The sequence below is a fragment of the Syngnathus floridae genome, chromosome 2 (assembly GCF_059516105.1).
Source record: "Syngnathus floridae isolate MCC-2025c chromosome 2, RoL_Sflo_1.0, whole genome shotgun sequence".
Lineage (NCBI taxonomy): Eukaryota > Metazoa > Chordata > Actinopteri > Syngnathiformes > Syngnathidae > Syngnathus > Syngnathus floridae.
Genome location: NC_142414.1, coordinates 12374337 through 12389664, shown reverse-complemented (window position 1 = coordinate 12389664; position 15328 = coordinate 12374337). Strand labels below are relative to the sequence as shown.

At 40.3% G+C, this 15328-nt stretch overlaps 1 protein-coding gene and 1 long non-coding RNA gene across 4 annotated transcripts in view; one reads left to right on the top strand and one right to left on the bottom strand.

Moving 5' to 3' along the window:
- Positions 1 to 15328, bottom strand: part of pcbp4 (poly(rC) binding protein 4) — a 41169-nt gene that overhangs the window by 7467 nt on the left and 18374 nt on the right. For all 3 annotated transcript variants that reach the window (XM_088363713.1, XM_088363702.1, XM_088363719.1), the window contains 9 exons: positions 14733 to 14765; positions 12590 to 12706; positions 8000 to 8131; positions 6528 to 6656; positions 5102 to 5176; positions 3202 to 3273; positions 950 to 991; positions 804 to 879; positions 118 to 167 (listed from right to left, as the gene is read on the bottom strand). In XM_088363713.1, coding sequence (XP_088219839.1) covers positions 118 to 167; positions 804 to 879; positions 950 to 991; positions 3202 to 3273; positions 5102 to 5176; positions 6528 to 6656; positions 8000 to 8131; positions 12590 to 12706; positions 14733 to 14765 — 726 coding nt within the window. The remainder of the gene's footprint in view (positions 1 to 117; positions 168 to 803; positions 880 to 949; positions 992 to 3201; positions 3274 to 5101; positions 5177 to 6527; positions 6657 to 7999; positions 8132 to 12589; positions 12707 to 14732; positions 14766 to 15328) is intronic.
- The window catches only part of LOC148401796 (uncharacterized), a 39371-nt gene that overhangs the window by 8152 nt on the left and 15891 nt on the right, over positions 1 to 15328 (top strand). The window lies entirely within an intron of this gene.

The following is a 15328-nucleotide window of genomic DNA, read 5'->3' as shown; positions in this document are numbered from 1 at the left end:
GGAGCCTTGCGTGTGTTTTAAAGTCGCACCAGTCAGCAGGGAGTGGAAGTAGTTTTTTACGGTCAAATGTGAAAGAATCATAATAAGAAGAATAAGAAAAAAAAAAAGGTTGCTTACATCATTGGGAATAAGCAGCTCCTGAGATGTCTGAGCGCTTGCTTCCATCCCTGATGAGAGAATGCACAAGAATTAACTCAACAATAAATGCAGAAATTAAATAATTATTCCTTTCATATTAGAGGTGCCAAAATTAGACAATTACTCAATCCTCAAATTCATCGGCAACATTCTGATATTCAATTAATCACTTAGGGCTATTGTTCATCTTAAAATTGTCTAAATCCTCTGTCCAGCTTCTGCGCAACAATTCATAGATCGATTGTACAATTCAAGCTGTTTCAATAATTGATGAGTTGTCCAGAGTCATTGTTCAGCCTCAAACTGATTTTAGCCTCTCAACAGTAAATATTCTGATTTCTGTAGACCTTCGTGAAAGCAAACTGATTTATATTTGTCGAATCAAAATAAAACGTTTACAAACTGCTTTTACCTTGAAAAACGATGCTCAACATGTCTTTTCCCTGACAATTTATAGACTAAAGCTGATAAAAACAACAAAATAATAATAATAATAATAATAATCATGTGGAAAAATTGTATCATAGTAAAATCTGTATTGCCCAAGCTTGTATAGGCTAAACTTAATCATAAAAATATCTAATATGAAAAGCTTAAATTCAGCCATTTGAAGGCAGTTTTGAAAACTTAAAGCTCCAATTGCTAAGCGATGCTGTAGTCCATACCAGGGATGATAGTCGAAGCGGGCTGGGCCACCTGATTGAGACTTTGCTGCATGGAGAGTTGATGGAGTTTGGCCAACTGCAAATTGAACACAAAGAGCATTGTCACGTGCGCACTAGTTTCTACTCAGCGTTTTGCATCCACTCACCTCCGAGTGTGGAATGCCGTATTGGTTTTGCAAAGTGTAGGCCTGCAAGAGAGCATCATCCTGCATTAAATAGATTGCAGCAATAAAAGGCAGCAGGCGGGCAATGACTGCGCACTCTCTTACTGGAAGAGCCTCGCTGCTCAAAACACACCAAACTTGTCTTTATTCCTTCCTGAGATTTTGCAATCTTTTCATTACATTACTGTGAGACATTTCAAACCACAAAATATATTTATTATCTCATCCACCGGCGTACTGCGCTTCACACATTTGAGTCTAGCTTTATTTAGCACACTTGTCTTTGAAAGATTTTGCTTGTGGTGCCAGAGGTCTCTTGCCAGTTAGTCAAAGCTGTACATATGAAAAGGTGCAGTCATGTGGAATGTTGGTATTTTCCTTGCATGATTTATTTTGTTGTTGGATGAAAGGAAAGTCAAAATGATAGAACCTTTTTAGCTCATTGTGTGGTAAAATTCTACCGTTGGGATACATTGACGGTCAGAAAAAGGATGGTCATAATGAAGCAATTCGTATTTATTCATTAATCACTCAATCGATCAATCAATCAGAAAAACATGAAAGGAGTTTGCATGCCTTTCGCAAGAGTTTAGAAACGAAGAAATCCGAGATGCTTCAAATATCCTGTACAGGATTTGCAAAGGGAATGGTTCCTTTTGATTGACACTGTTGACGGTCCTTTAATTATAGCATTGCATTTCATTTGTTCCTGGACCATTTTCAGAACTCCCAAAACCAGAATCTGAAATCATCTTTCCCATTGAAATGAATGGAAATTACTCTCTGAATCCATTCCAACTTCTCAAAGGGAAAGAACAACTATATTATGTGCGTGTGTGTGTCCAAAAACCTTTCAAACTGTTTTTGGGGAAGCCTAGAATGGATTTTTGGCATTTCCATTCATTTTGATGAGCAAAGCTGACTTGAATGCATGCCATGATAAGCCATGAAATGTAAAGCCACAAAAGAGAACCCCATGTTGTCCCAGTCCATCCATCAGCCCCCATGCCGGCCCCTCCCTACCTCGCCGTGTAATTAGTGAGGTTGGTGTCTATGCAGGCCTGCATCAATATATTTCTGGTCAGAGCAGACAGCACTCAGCTTAACTCAATTCTGCCTGACGCCAGCAGTCTGCTTGCTATCAAGAGTCCATCCATGGCCATAAAGTGGAGATAAGAGCTTGCCCTTCAAATGCATCATTCATACCGCCTTTAAACTCTCAAGTACGAAACAATAAGTACCGCAATAATCTTGCTCTTTAACGCGCTATATCTACTCCCAAAACTTTTGTAACTTTTGGTGGGTTAGGGTTGTCAACGATAGCCAATTGGCTACTAGAATGTACTTACCACGTCAAGTGGCTGTAGCACCGGTTAGTACCGGTTAGGTTTTTAGCGCCGATTGGTTGTTGCCAATGACTTGGACTGACTGGGCTGGTCTAAGACAATGATGGAATTACGGCTGACAAAGTGATGTGCACTGGACTGGTTAAAAAACGCTCAACCGTTATGCACAGTTTGAACATTTCATTGAGTGATTCTTTGGTGTACCACTAGAGAGAGCCTGAGTACCACTAGTGATAGTACCGCATTTTCAATCATTGTTCTCAAAACAAGACTCTTTCTTGAGTATATTTTTTGCTACTCTATCCAACTCTATCACTAAACTCAAATCTTTTGACATTTTTATTTTTATTCAGAACTTATTTTTTTCAGCATCTGCATCAGATCTTTATTTCACAAAACCTCCCATGTCCAAATATGGTCAATTTTGTATTTTTTCACAACTCTATAAAATGGTCAGTCCAGTCGTCCACATGTCTTAATTTTCCCAATTATTGCCCATTTCAAAGTGTTAATGGTTAACCAAACATGCTATTTTAGGGTCCTTATGCAAAGTGATGATTGTGGAGGTACAAGGACACCCGCGGTTTCCTACTGTCATAGAAGAGGCATATTTCTCAGTAAGCTGCATGAGCAGGAAGGCTGGACTAAAATAAAAGTGGCGGCATCACGTTTCAGGAGGCTTTATAGCTCTTATGACAGGCTGGAACAATAGCTGCAGCTTCCACTCAGCTGTTGTTTTTAATGCCACATGCCAGAGGATGGACCGTTTAAATTTGGACCCGCCACCCGAGCTCCTCCGCAGCCCCCCAACTTTAGGAGACGCGGGCTTGCTTGTGGCGAGATTGTTTGATACTGAAACAACAAGAATTATTCTTAGACTTGACGTACCTGCTGCAGGTCAAGCCCACCCTGGGCGACTGAGTACAGAGGGTGGGGTGTGAAATCGGATGCTTCAAACACCTTGAAATACATGAAGGAAAGCAAGAAAATTCATTACCACTAATAATAATTCTTCTGATTGTGCATTACCAAAAAGTGTTACTCCAAATAGATACCTGCTGGCCGGGTGCAATGCGTGTATCAAATTTGGTGGGCTCCTGAAGCTACAGTTCTGAGTTTTTAACACACCTAACAGGCTTATAAGAAATGACTCATCCACGGAGCCTTCCTTCCCATCTCCTCTCCATTCTCCCCCCGACAAGTAATACAAACATCAATTATCACTGTGCGGCTGTTATTAAAGCCATCTCTCACTGACCTCCCGGGTTTAATTTGAAAGCCCATTATGCGGGATAGCGCAAACATAACACCATTCCGGAAAGCGAAGAACCGTGTCAGAATTGCTGACAGCTATGCCGAGTATCTGGACTCCGCTGCGGCCCAAGGAGATGGCAGGTCTCCGGTCTCCCTTGCTAATCTTGTGACTCACCCTATGTAATGGCAGGGTGGTTGTATCAGCCTTCTGCAAGAGCTGCATTTGAGCATGTACACACACACACACGCATGGACGCACGCACTTAGGCTATGTGTGTGTTGTATTTCTACTGAAAACACAATGAAACTCTTGTAAATTGTTCAAAATGTAAAACCATTAGTGCTTGATTATATCAAAAGTATAAAAACTGTTATTAGAACAGAATATAACAGAACAAATCAGAACATAACAAAACCGAACACAACTCAATCGAATCAAATTGAATTGAATCAAACTGAATTTTCTTGTAATTGCACAAAAGGCATATTCATTTTCATGTTGTAGGAATTTTGAGGGTAAGACAACAGTCTACACAGTTGATTAAGAATCGTGTAGCCTGCCAAGTGTCTATTATTGTTGAAATAAATTATAGTGTCTTTCTCACGAATTCAACATTTCAGAACAGAAGATAAGTCTTGGATCAAAAACAGTATTTAGACCGCATGAGGAACAATAGCAGGAAGGCAAGCCGTTTAGATTTCATTGCCTTAATGTTTAAAAAAATATTTCTATTGTCATTCAGTCCATGTATTCCTTTTCTGCCCTGCTTATCCTCACTTGGATACCCAACTCATTTTATTTATTCGTTCTAATCAATTAACCAAAGATAAAATGCAAATCTGGAAGGTGTAAAGCAACAATGCTATGACATCACCTCAGTTCTCATCACACTTACTAAGCAGCCAGTCAGTTTGGGTTATAATCTCTCGTGGGCGTAAATCAGAAAAAGCATCCTGCTGCGCACTTTTCTGCCTGTGCGCATTCTCTTGTCTACTCAAATCTGTCATTTCTACACACCCTCAGGCCAGACAAAACTCTGGATGGAACAACCCCAACATTTAGGTGTTACCGCCGACATTTACCAGTATTATACATATATATATATATATTTTTTAATGCAGGGCCCCCTCTACCACAACAATTACAGTGGTGGGGATTGATCTTTAATCATTTGCTTTTATTTGCTGGTATGGGAGTCATTTTTTGACTTCTTCAGCAACACGTAAGGCCATATTTAAAGGGTACTTAAAAAAATAACTTAAAATATTCACAAGTTTTAAGAAAACTGTTCCATGATTTACAGCCTGACTCAAATTTCAATGTAAAATGCCTGAATGGGATTATATGAGCCATATCTAGCAGTGTCTTCAATTCATTCTTGCCCTCAGTATTCAGGCAAAATTCAAGAGGAATATCTCATAGCTTCCCTATTGAGCATCACATCCCGTCATTGTGTTCATTAACATTCGGGTTGGCTGCTGAAATAAATCTGCTCAAGTGTGACTGCAGGTCAATGTCAATGTTCCTACTTACCTGGTTGCCTGCGATGAGAAGGGCGGCCGGCGACGGGCTCGGCCGATAGGGGATGGTGGCGCCCTTCGGGGGGGACTGAGGAGCCAAAAGAGAGGGCAAAGTGTAAACCTTTAAGGCGAAGCTACATGCTGCCGAGCAAAGAGGCTTCGAGAGCCGAAGTTACGTGCTGCGCCACATTAAAGCACAATAACAATTAATGATGTTCTAAACTGCTAATGAGCTTTTTCCCGGGTTCTTGTTTTTATTCTGTTCAAATTGGTCATTCATTGAATAACAGGAGCTCTGCAGAGGATGATAGCTTGGAGCTTTCCTTCGTCTTTGTGGGGAAATCTAGCATCCCCTCACGGGGAGACGTTTTGAGATAAAACTCTTCAAAGGCCGGCGAGAAAAGGAGTTTATACATTGTGTGAGACACGGTTTAATTTAGATATCTTATCGAGTTAACCACAGTGTTGATGGTGCTGTTTTAGAGGGGGAGGGGCCTTCAAAATTTGGAGCGTCTTTTCTGCTGGAGCAACCACAGCCAATTCTTTGTATAATTTTTGCATAATTTAAATCTCGGAGCCCAAAGCAGGGAGTCTCTAGTACTGAATCCCAATGCAGCTTGCTTTGAAGAAAGCCACTGCAAACTGGATCAAACTAGCAATTAGTCAGTCGGGTCCAGCTGTAACACCGGAACAAAAAGGACTTGTGCGCTCCCATGAAGGCACAGGAGGGAAATTGTGCTCGGGGTTGTTTTTTTTTTTTTTTTTCCTTATCTCCTCTGCCGCTTCCTCAAGAGAGCTGTTGAGCTGGCGTCTAAAGGTGGACAGACTTTGCTGTGGGCCACTTTCTTTGTTGTCTTCTGCAGAGTCACAACTCCCAGCTCGGACACGAGACAAAAACCTTTTGACTCCTTGTGACTCACCACATTTCCCTAATGTGCAAAGGATTCAGTCGTGTGATATAGCATACTTGAACAACAGTGTCCGTGGCCTTTGAAAGAGATCGATAAGTCGGAGAGCAAATCAAGATTGATAGAGAAAAAAATAAAATAAAATCCCCAAATGTGAATCTAATCTACATTACAACTGGAAACTGGGCAGCCAAGAGACACATTAGGAAATGAACTGTTAAAAATAAATGAACACAATTTCATGTAAATTGGAAATGGAGGTCAGCGCTTTGGATCGTGCTAGAAGGCCTTTCTCTCACTGACGTCATACCACGGGTTTGATACATTTTTTAAGGATTTTTTTTGTTTTTAACTGAGTTTTCTCAGACAGTCGTCTTCACTGTGATAGGTCATGGTCACGGTTACGCCATGTTCCTTCCCCGTGCCTCCATATTTTTATATAAAGAGCGCTTTATAAATTCAGTTTGATTGATAGATGCACCCCCTTCTCATCAGACGAGTAAAGCATATGAGATAAGAGGTGTTTCCTACCTCCAGGATCACTGCACAGATGAGTTTGACGCACTGGATTACAGAGTCCTGATTACCAGATATCGTCACTCCTCGCTCAGTGGAGTTGGGCAGCAAATCCCCCGCCACTTGTATCTGCGCTCCGGTGGTCTGCAAACGATAGGGGTGTTTCAAAGAAAGATTAGGCTGATGAGACAAGTTGTAATTACACAAGGCCAGCTTCTCTATGCCAGATGACCTTCCACATTGCTGATAAAGGGACCAGGTTGCAGAATGTTTGGGGAAATGAAGCGCATTGCTCTCAATGACTGAGGCAAAAAATATAAATTTATCATGCAGCTGATGTCACGATCTTACTGTGGGTTATTTAAAAGGCACAATGAAGACACTGCAGAGAACTGCAGAAAATTTTGCAAGGCGCTGCCACGATCTTAATTATCCTTGACAATAGATGTTAATTCGATTCAAAAGTTTTATACGGGCCGAAAATGTTGTCATGTTTAACCTCCTGCCGCCTAATGCGCTTCATTGAATAGAGATTCTGGTTGTAATTATCAGAGGCTCTAATGAGGCGCTCTCCAAAGACGAGCTCAAAGGCTAATTCTTCCATGATGGTTACATTTGCTTGTACTTTATCGACAATCTAGCCTTTTGATTTTTTTGCTGTGCTATTTATAAACTCCCATGACTTGGTCCCCAACCGTGCTGGCTTGTTTCACAGTTGGACGGGCAAACCTTGAAACATTCCATACCCACCCGAGGATAAAAACTTGACTCATCCAGTGTCATCGGCAGTTCAAAATGTTCTGTTGATTAATACCTTGAAAACTAATGAGCTTCCCATCAGGCACAGTTGTACTTAATTAAAGAATGTTAGAATGCTATTGTGAACACGGCGATACCTGCCAAGCAGGCACAGGAGAGCGGGTATTTGGATCATGACATTATGAGTGCTTTAGTTAACCTCAGAAACTTTTTGAAGTGCTGGAATTCCCGCAGAAAAAACACACTAAGCAAGAACGTGAATGAAGATCTCAGTGTGCTACATTTTCATGAATGAGGTCATATTTACTATATTGACCATGACCCACATGCATCATCGTCATTTGCTACATTTGCTTAAAATGAAATATGAATAGTAATTCCATATCAATGTAGAGTAATTTATCTTGATCATCTCACACTGCAGGTTTGGTGCAATCTCATTACAGCAACACACCGACCAACCACAACATTGTGTCGCATTGCACAGTCGAATGAGAGCTGTTTTAAAATGTCTGCCTTTTTGGACACAGTAGTGTTGAGCTTAAATTTAGAGTCGCTAAAACCACAATGATAAACAGTGTTCAATAATACATCTTTGACAATTTTTTTTTTACCTCTCTTGTATTGAATTAGTTCTCCTTACTGTAACGCAGTGGATTTGGGACTTGGATAGGATCTCCATTTGTATTCCTTGGCTTAATCATTCCATCGACTGGGAGGATGCTTACCTCTCTGATCTCCTTTATCTTTGCCCCTCCTTTCCCGATAAGAGAGCCACACTGGCTGGCAGGGATGACCAGCCGCAGGGTGACTGGTGGCTTGGAGCTGATGGTGCCATTGGCCACCAGCGCTGTCAGGTCCTGTCAGAGACACACAGTAACTGTCAACAGGATAAAGAGAACGCACAAGAGAGACAGCCCAGGGGAAAAATAAAAGACACTTGGCCATCCAAGGAGGAGCATGCAGGGGGAGGGATGAAACCACTCAAGGTTAATACGGGACTTTGAACTTGAACGGGACTTTTTTTATTGGTTATGTTGGGCTTTGCTTGTTGAGCATTTTATTTTATGTTAGATGTGTCGTGTGTTGCCCCACCGTTTATGTTCAACTATAACTTACTAAAAGGTTTATAAAGTAGCAATGCTAAATTTGGCATGTTAGCCACAAATGTATATAGCAAATATGCTTGCATTAAGGTAAACTCGTGTTGAGTTTTAGTTCGACAGTAATCTTCAACTTAGAGCAGCAGTCAAATGTAGAGCTCACAAGGCGAATTAAAAAAAAAAAAAAAAAACAATCAGCCCAATGGCCACTCTCTTTCGAAAAACTTTAAGTCAGGTCGGAAAGTCATTTGAGACCCTTTCTATAAGAGAGTTCAAAAAAGAACTCATGAGTCAACATTTGCACTTGTGAACATCTTCTCTACTTTATATTAATCCAAACATAAAGGATATCTTAAAAATTGGCTAGAGTCTCTAAGGAAAGAAATATGACTGTGACATTTATCAGATTGCCAACTTGTCATTCAAGCAAAAAGCAGTTCCATAAATGATCTTTCAAACAAAACCTTTCCCACAGAACCCCAAGTGACAAAATGCCACATCATCCAAAAAGTGTCAACGCGAAGGGAGTTTTACCACTTCATCAGCATCCAAGTTGAAATTATCTTTGGAAATTTGAATGAAAAATCAGTGTTTAATGAGCGTGCCTTCATTTGTGATGTCACACTCCATCTGATGCCGGTCGAGAGCAATCAAGCTCTCAACTGCGATTTTTATACTACAGCGATGCAAAAGGAACACAACCAGTCAAAATCAAATCCCCAAACATCATCTTCCTAAATAAAGCCTATCTGCATATGCATATAGTTTGTATTTCTCAGAGAATATATTTTCAGGGATTCCTAATGACTGTATAATTTTGAGAGCCGATATCCCTATTCACATTGAATCATTCATGAAACAATGCATTCGATTTGGTAGATTTTTTTTTTTCAGCAAAACCAGCAAACATTGTAAGTGGGAGGAAAGGCAGCTTTTAATAGAAGAATTTAAAATGTCAACATTTTCTGCTGTTTCACTTCCGCTCATCAACGCCTAGCTAATGTGCGACAACGCTAAATGTGCGAGGACCATCTGGCAATAAAACTAGTGTGTCTTGCGACGTGTGTATTCACATCTCCTAAAAGCAACTTGAAAATCATTTCCCAACCACTGAACTTTAAAGTAGCACTTCATGATGTGTTTCTTTGCATCTATTTGCAGCCTCTCCGACAGGGCGTTCTGACGTCGACTCTCGTTAGAAGAAGAGCACTCGGCTTGTCTGTGGAGTCAAAACACTTTCTTGATTTGTTCTAAAAATAGGAGGCACATAATAACTTTGAACATTCAACAATTTCCCTTCACTCCTGCGGAGAACGTAACCAAGTACAAATATTTTCTTTCTGTACTTATGTCGTTTTTTTTCTGGTAGCAGAGCTTTACTTGAGTAAAACATCTATTTTCTTCTCACTATGAGTATTTTCCAATTTCATTAAACCTCAAACCTAAAGAGGGAGGTCGCAATGTTTGAAAAATAAAATAGATTTTCCATATTTGTATGAATTGCTAGTGAACCTGACTGAAGGACATTAAATTAATCTGTGGAGAACATGTACCTGTCATTACAGTCTTCAGGAACACGCATCGGGGAAAAACAACCAGTAACAGATAAAAGACGTGACTGACGAGGTGTCATTTATTTTCTGTGAAACCTACTGCCACGACTTGTTTTGTTGGGCCTTGGGAGATTTCTCCAGTTGGCAACAAAAGTTAAAAAGACAGAATTGGATCAGATGAAGCGGTGGGAGAGGCCATGGGAAGCTGAGACGATTCATAATTTGGATTTATTTGGTAAAGCAATGCTTGCTGTTTTTGTTTTTCAATTTGGCAAACCAGATTCCACCAAGCTAGGCAGGACAGCACTTTCACCATGTCGAAAATCTAATGCAACACTCTTATTGGCCATGATTGATTTGACCACCCCCACAGCGGCGCAGCCTTCCCTCAAAATCCAGATCTGCTGGCCTGCACTCATCTACAAATTGGCCAACATCAAGTATTTTTGCCGCACAGCATTTCAAACTAGAGCTCATAGTGTCTTGCCAGCAAGCTCACTGTTTAGGCAGGTTTAAAGAAAGAACACAAGTCGAAATAAAGACAATGAATTATTACTTCTATTTCTTCCAACTGTCTCTTCCACAAGTATCTTTACTTGTACCCAAGTAGTGTGTGAGTATATTTGCCACCTCTTCATTACTTTTCACACAACAACAAACAACGCGCACTCACACACAACTGTTGCGGGGTTTAATCCCTGCAATGTGTTGGCTTGCGGGCAGCTAAGTAGCTCCGATAACAAAAGATTCAATTGCTTCCATGACACCTGAGAAAAAACAAACATGTGCTACTCTGGCGTTATTAGTGCAATTGTAGTTTGAGATTGCATGAGCACGCCATACAAGCCCTCTTGTGTATTTTTACAATGCACAAAAGAGGCAGCTGTGCTCCTTTGCTTAATGAAAGTGTGCAGATGAGACTCCAGACGATTGGAACGCTTGGTGACCAGCAAACACATTATTCCCTTTGTTTTATTTGTGTTAAGGTCGAGCGTGGTGGCGCACAGTGTGTCAGTTCATATGTTGCCATGGAAACTGAAGTATATCTCCGGAACACAACTTTGAATAGAGGAGAGGAAAAATCTTTGAGTAGACTACCGCTCCTGTTTTGTCATCATTTTCTACTGTGACATCGTTTTAATTAGAGGTGGAGGCCGGTGCTTGATCACCATGGAGACAATTCCCATTCTATTAGTCATTGATAAACAACAAGATGCATTAGGTTGTATACACGGCTTGTTAGGACTGATTGATTTAGCCAACTTTAAGAATTTATATGGAAACTGAGTGTCGATACATCTCGAAGTAATTGTGGCTAGATGGATTGCACAATTTGAATACAAGCAGCAGAGGCGCTGGTAAATTCATCACAGCAAAGTGGTTAAAAAAAGTCTGGACGTTCTTTGAATTCACCGTATTGCTACATTGGCCATGTACGCAAAACACATCAATTAATTGACTTATTACTTTTAAAGGGCAAACTCTTGCAAATAACATTAAATGATATTTCATGTCACTAATGTGATTTAAAAACGTATCCTCGTCTTGAGTCGCTTCTTTACATCTATTCAACGAGTGCGTTTCACCTATTTGAAAGCACATTCAATTGTGGAGAAAATAATATTCACCCTGTATTACTTGTGTTGGGAGGCTAATCGAACATGCTGAGAGCACATTAGTGACGCTGTTGAGATGATGCTTGGGAAATGATTTTTGTATCATGCGGAGAAACAGCTTTCAGTTCTGTTTTCCCCCCCCTCCATCCATTACAGGCAAATGATTTCATTTGATCCAGCCCGTTGCTTGACAACTTTACAAGCCCGTTTTAACACTTGCATCCAGAAGAAATGGTAAAAACAAACAATATAATACACTTTTTAAATTATTTTGGTTTGGACAACGCGCAAGTCGACCTACAAAAATACAGAAAAGTGGAAATGCTTTGAAATGTTACATAGAAAACCTGCAGTTATGTTATGTGGATTGTTGCGAGAGTTTTAAAAGATCTGATTATCTGTGACACCCTGAAGGTGTTTGTGATTCGTACATGGATGAGTGAGTCAGAGGGTGTAGGAAAAGGACAAGGACTATGAGTGTATCTGTTGGAGAAAAAAAAAAAAAATGCAACCTTGATATTTTCTCTGGCGACATTACATAAAAGAGGTTAATGACTGAAGACATGCCTTCATTTTCTTTTTCTGGGAGGACATACATTATTGTGTGTCTTACAGGAAGGTGGCTGATATGATTTCACCCTGCTCGGCAGTTAGCGTTCGCGATTGCCTTTTCAGTTGGCTGTGCATAGTGCCTTGTGCTTTGGTATTTTTTGAGGATAGACTTTAATATTTTGGCGTAGTGACCGTGCTACCAGTCTCATGAGGCACCGCTGCAAAACACCATCTGTTTTTTTCGGGCAGGCAAGTTGTTGCCAAACCCGTGATTAGCCATTAATTGACCGCAAGCAATAATCGGCATTGCAAAGTGGTAAATACAACAAAAAAAGTAAAGGAAACTAAGAAGACATCTTAACCCTGATTGACTAATAATTCAAATAAACATATTAAGATGTGAGTCTCAATACATATATGATGGCTAGATGATTATTCATCTCAGTTAATCAATTGAGGAGACTCATTAGATTTTCAGCAAAATGTTGCGCTACCTCTTCTAGTTTGTATGTGATCATGGTGAAGGCTCTGAAGACGCTTTCTGTGGATCCAGTGATGGTGATGATCCTCTCTGGACAGGAACCTTCTGAGATGTTAACTCGAGCGCTGCTCTGTAAGGACAGAAGTCAACAGATATGATGCTTAAAATTTGCCTTTGAATGGTGACTTTGTATGATGAGGAAAATCGTGTTTATAAATGCATTGTTTGGAGTTGGTTTGGTTCGTGGTGTAACTCAAAAGATATAGTGGGAGAATGTGGAATTGACCATGGAAAGATGACGTCATTATATCTGCCTCAGCATGAAAAGCTTGTAGTTCAGAGAGCTGAGTTTTAATTTTCAGTTTTTACACTTCTGTTTGTATTGCCATATAGAGTATTCTGTATACGATTAGCTACCATAAAGGGGTTCAATTTCACATTTTGCAATGCTATCTTCCTCATTATCCTAGTGAAGCATAACGGTTGATAAAGAACCAAAGAGACGACTGAAAGACAGGCCATCTAACGTGGCCTCTGCTCTGGGAATGGTTACTGCATTATAAATCTTCTGCCTTCATCTGCTCCCATTCAGCGTCCTTGATTTCAAGGTTTCAGTCACATGAGCAGTGACAGCACAGTGCTGTATCCTCTGGGCCATTTTTTCCAGTCACTCCAGTGAGTCATGATTCCACTGTGACAGTGCGACCCACTTGGGGGCGGGGAGGAGGATGACGGCATGATATTCATACAGTTAGTAACGCAAGCCGAAAGTGGATGGCTGGCTGGCTGGATGATGGCATAGTTGGATGACGACCTCGGGCGACTGTTCAGTCCAGCGGCTTTATCGCATGACCTCACAAGCAGTTCTCCGGTTTATTCATGCGCCTTGTTAAGAAGACAACATAAAACCTTTGCAACTAAAGAGAAAATCAAATGTACCTCTGCAGCGTCGGACTAATTACGTTGTAATACGAGTCGATACAGCACATTCGATAAACTTGCGCCCTTGAGATTGGTGAAAAGCGATTCAAATGGAAAGATGCTGTTGTTAAACATGAAACGACTGATTGGTGATATGGTGAGTGAGCACATTGATGAGAGACGCATAAAGATAGTTTGAAGTGAAAAGCACATAAGTACTGAGATTGGTGTTTGTAGTTGCTGTATGTCAATCTATTTCATAATTTATAGGCCATTTCCTGACCTGAGAGGCAAACTGAGAGACATTGAAACAAATCCTGGGGAGGGATTATTCCTGAATACTGCAAGTGTTCCCTCACTTTATCGTGGTTCTTTGTCCCTATATGACAATTTTCATTTTTTTTTTTTTAATGGACTTTCACAGAATACAGGCAATTCTGAATTCAGAGTTGCATTAGCGTATAGTATCGCATTGTGTCATAACATGCCAGCTCCACTGAAAGCGATGCAGGGTAATTAAAGGGGAATAGAACCCAATATACCCCAACGTTCCATAATATTTTCAATGTTCATATCTTCAGCAAAATCTGGTCAAAGGGCTGGAAGAAGAAGCAAGAGATTTAGTCACAGCTTTGTACTTCCGAGCGGAATCCAACAATGATGACATTTTCAAAATGGCCAAAAGGATAGAACAGGATTTATTATTATTACTATTATTTTTTTAAATTATCCTTTTAATACGTATTTATGATAGAAACGGGGAAATATTTTGAACATTTTGAAAATTCCACTGGGCTCATTACTTTGTGGACACATGTACACATAGGCGGGCCACCACTTTTAAGTTGTGTTACAGTACCTGCCAGTTTTATCCTGAATTTAACTGTGAGTGACAGATAAAGCCCTTTGTCTTATTTGTTGAACCATGCATGTAAGAAACTATGAACAGGCACTGATGAGTAGCTACTTTAGACATTTTGTTGTGATAAACAGGGATTTTTTACTAAAAAGATATGACAATTGTGAAAAAATTCTCTTTTCAACCATGCCTGTTCATGCATTGTATTTAGCTAAAGTAACAAAGTTTCAATTTAATTGATGTCGTTATAAAAATCATTGATTGCACACATGAGAAACATGACAACAGATACTGAGTTAAGGATAGAGTTAATCTGTCGTCATTGGCGCCGCTGATGAAATGTGGTGATTGCAGCTGTAAGTGGTGCATACCGTACCTCCTCACGTATTCGTTTCACAGTCTCTCCTTTCTGGAAGGAAAAAAAAAAACGAAGGACAGCTTTAAAGCAGTTTTATACGTGTTTCAAAAAGCAACAACTATTCAGTCTCACTATTCAGAAGCAATTAAAATCAAGTCTTATTGGAATTCAGCATGATGTCGTATTGCACTGTTCTGATGCAATAGTGTGTCACACAGAGCTGTATCAGACACATTTGTGCGAGAGGAGGATGTTTAATTGCAGTAATTGATGTCTGTCTAATGAAAGTGGGGACTGAGGACCTTCTACAAGTTCAAAATTGTTCATCGGTCGAGTCATACAAGCCTCCATTTTCTTCTCACTCGTGTCTGTTTGTATTTTTGTGCACCACCTAAGCATCTCCTTCTTACATCTTAAAAATGATGGGCTCTCATTTCTTGGAATGACACGCGGTTCTTTGTGATGCTGCCATCATGCTTGCTATTGATGGAGAAGAGCGAGAAGGCTTGTCTCGTGGAGAGCTGGTTTGAGTTCAAGTGGCGGAGAGCAAGTGCCTCTTCACGCTAAATCCGTCTCTTAATTCCTCTTCCCTTCCCCGCAATATGAATAAGATC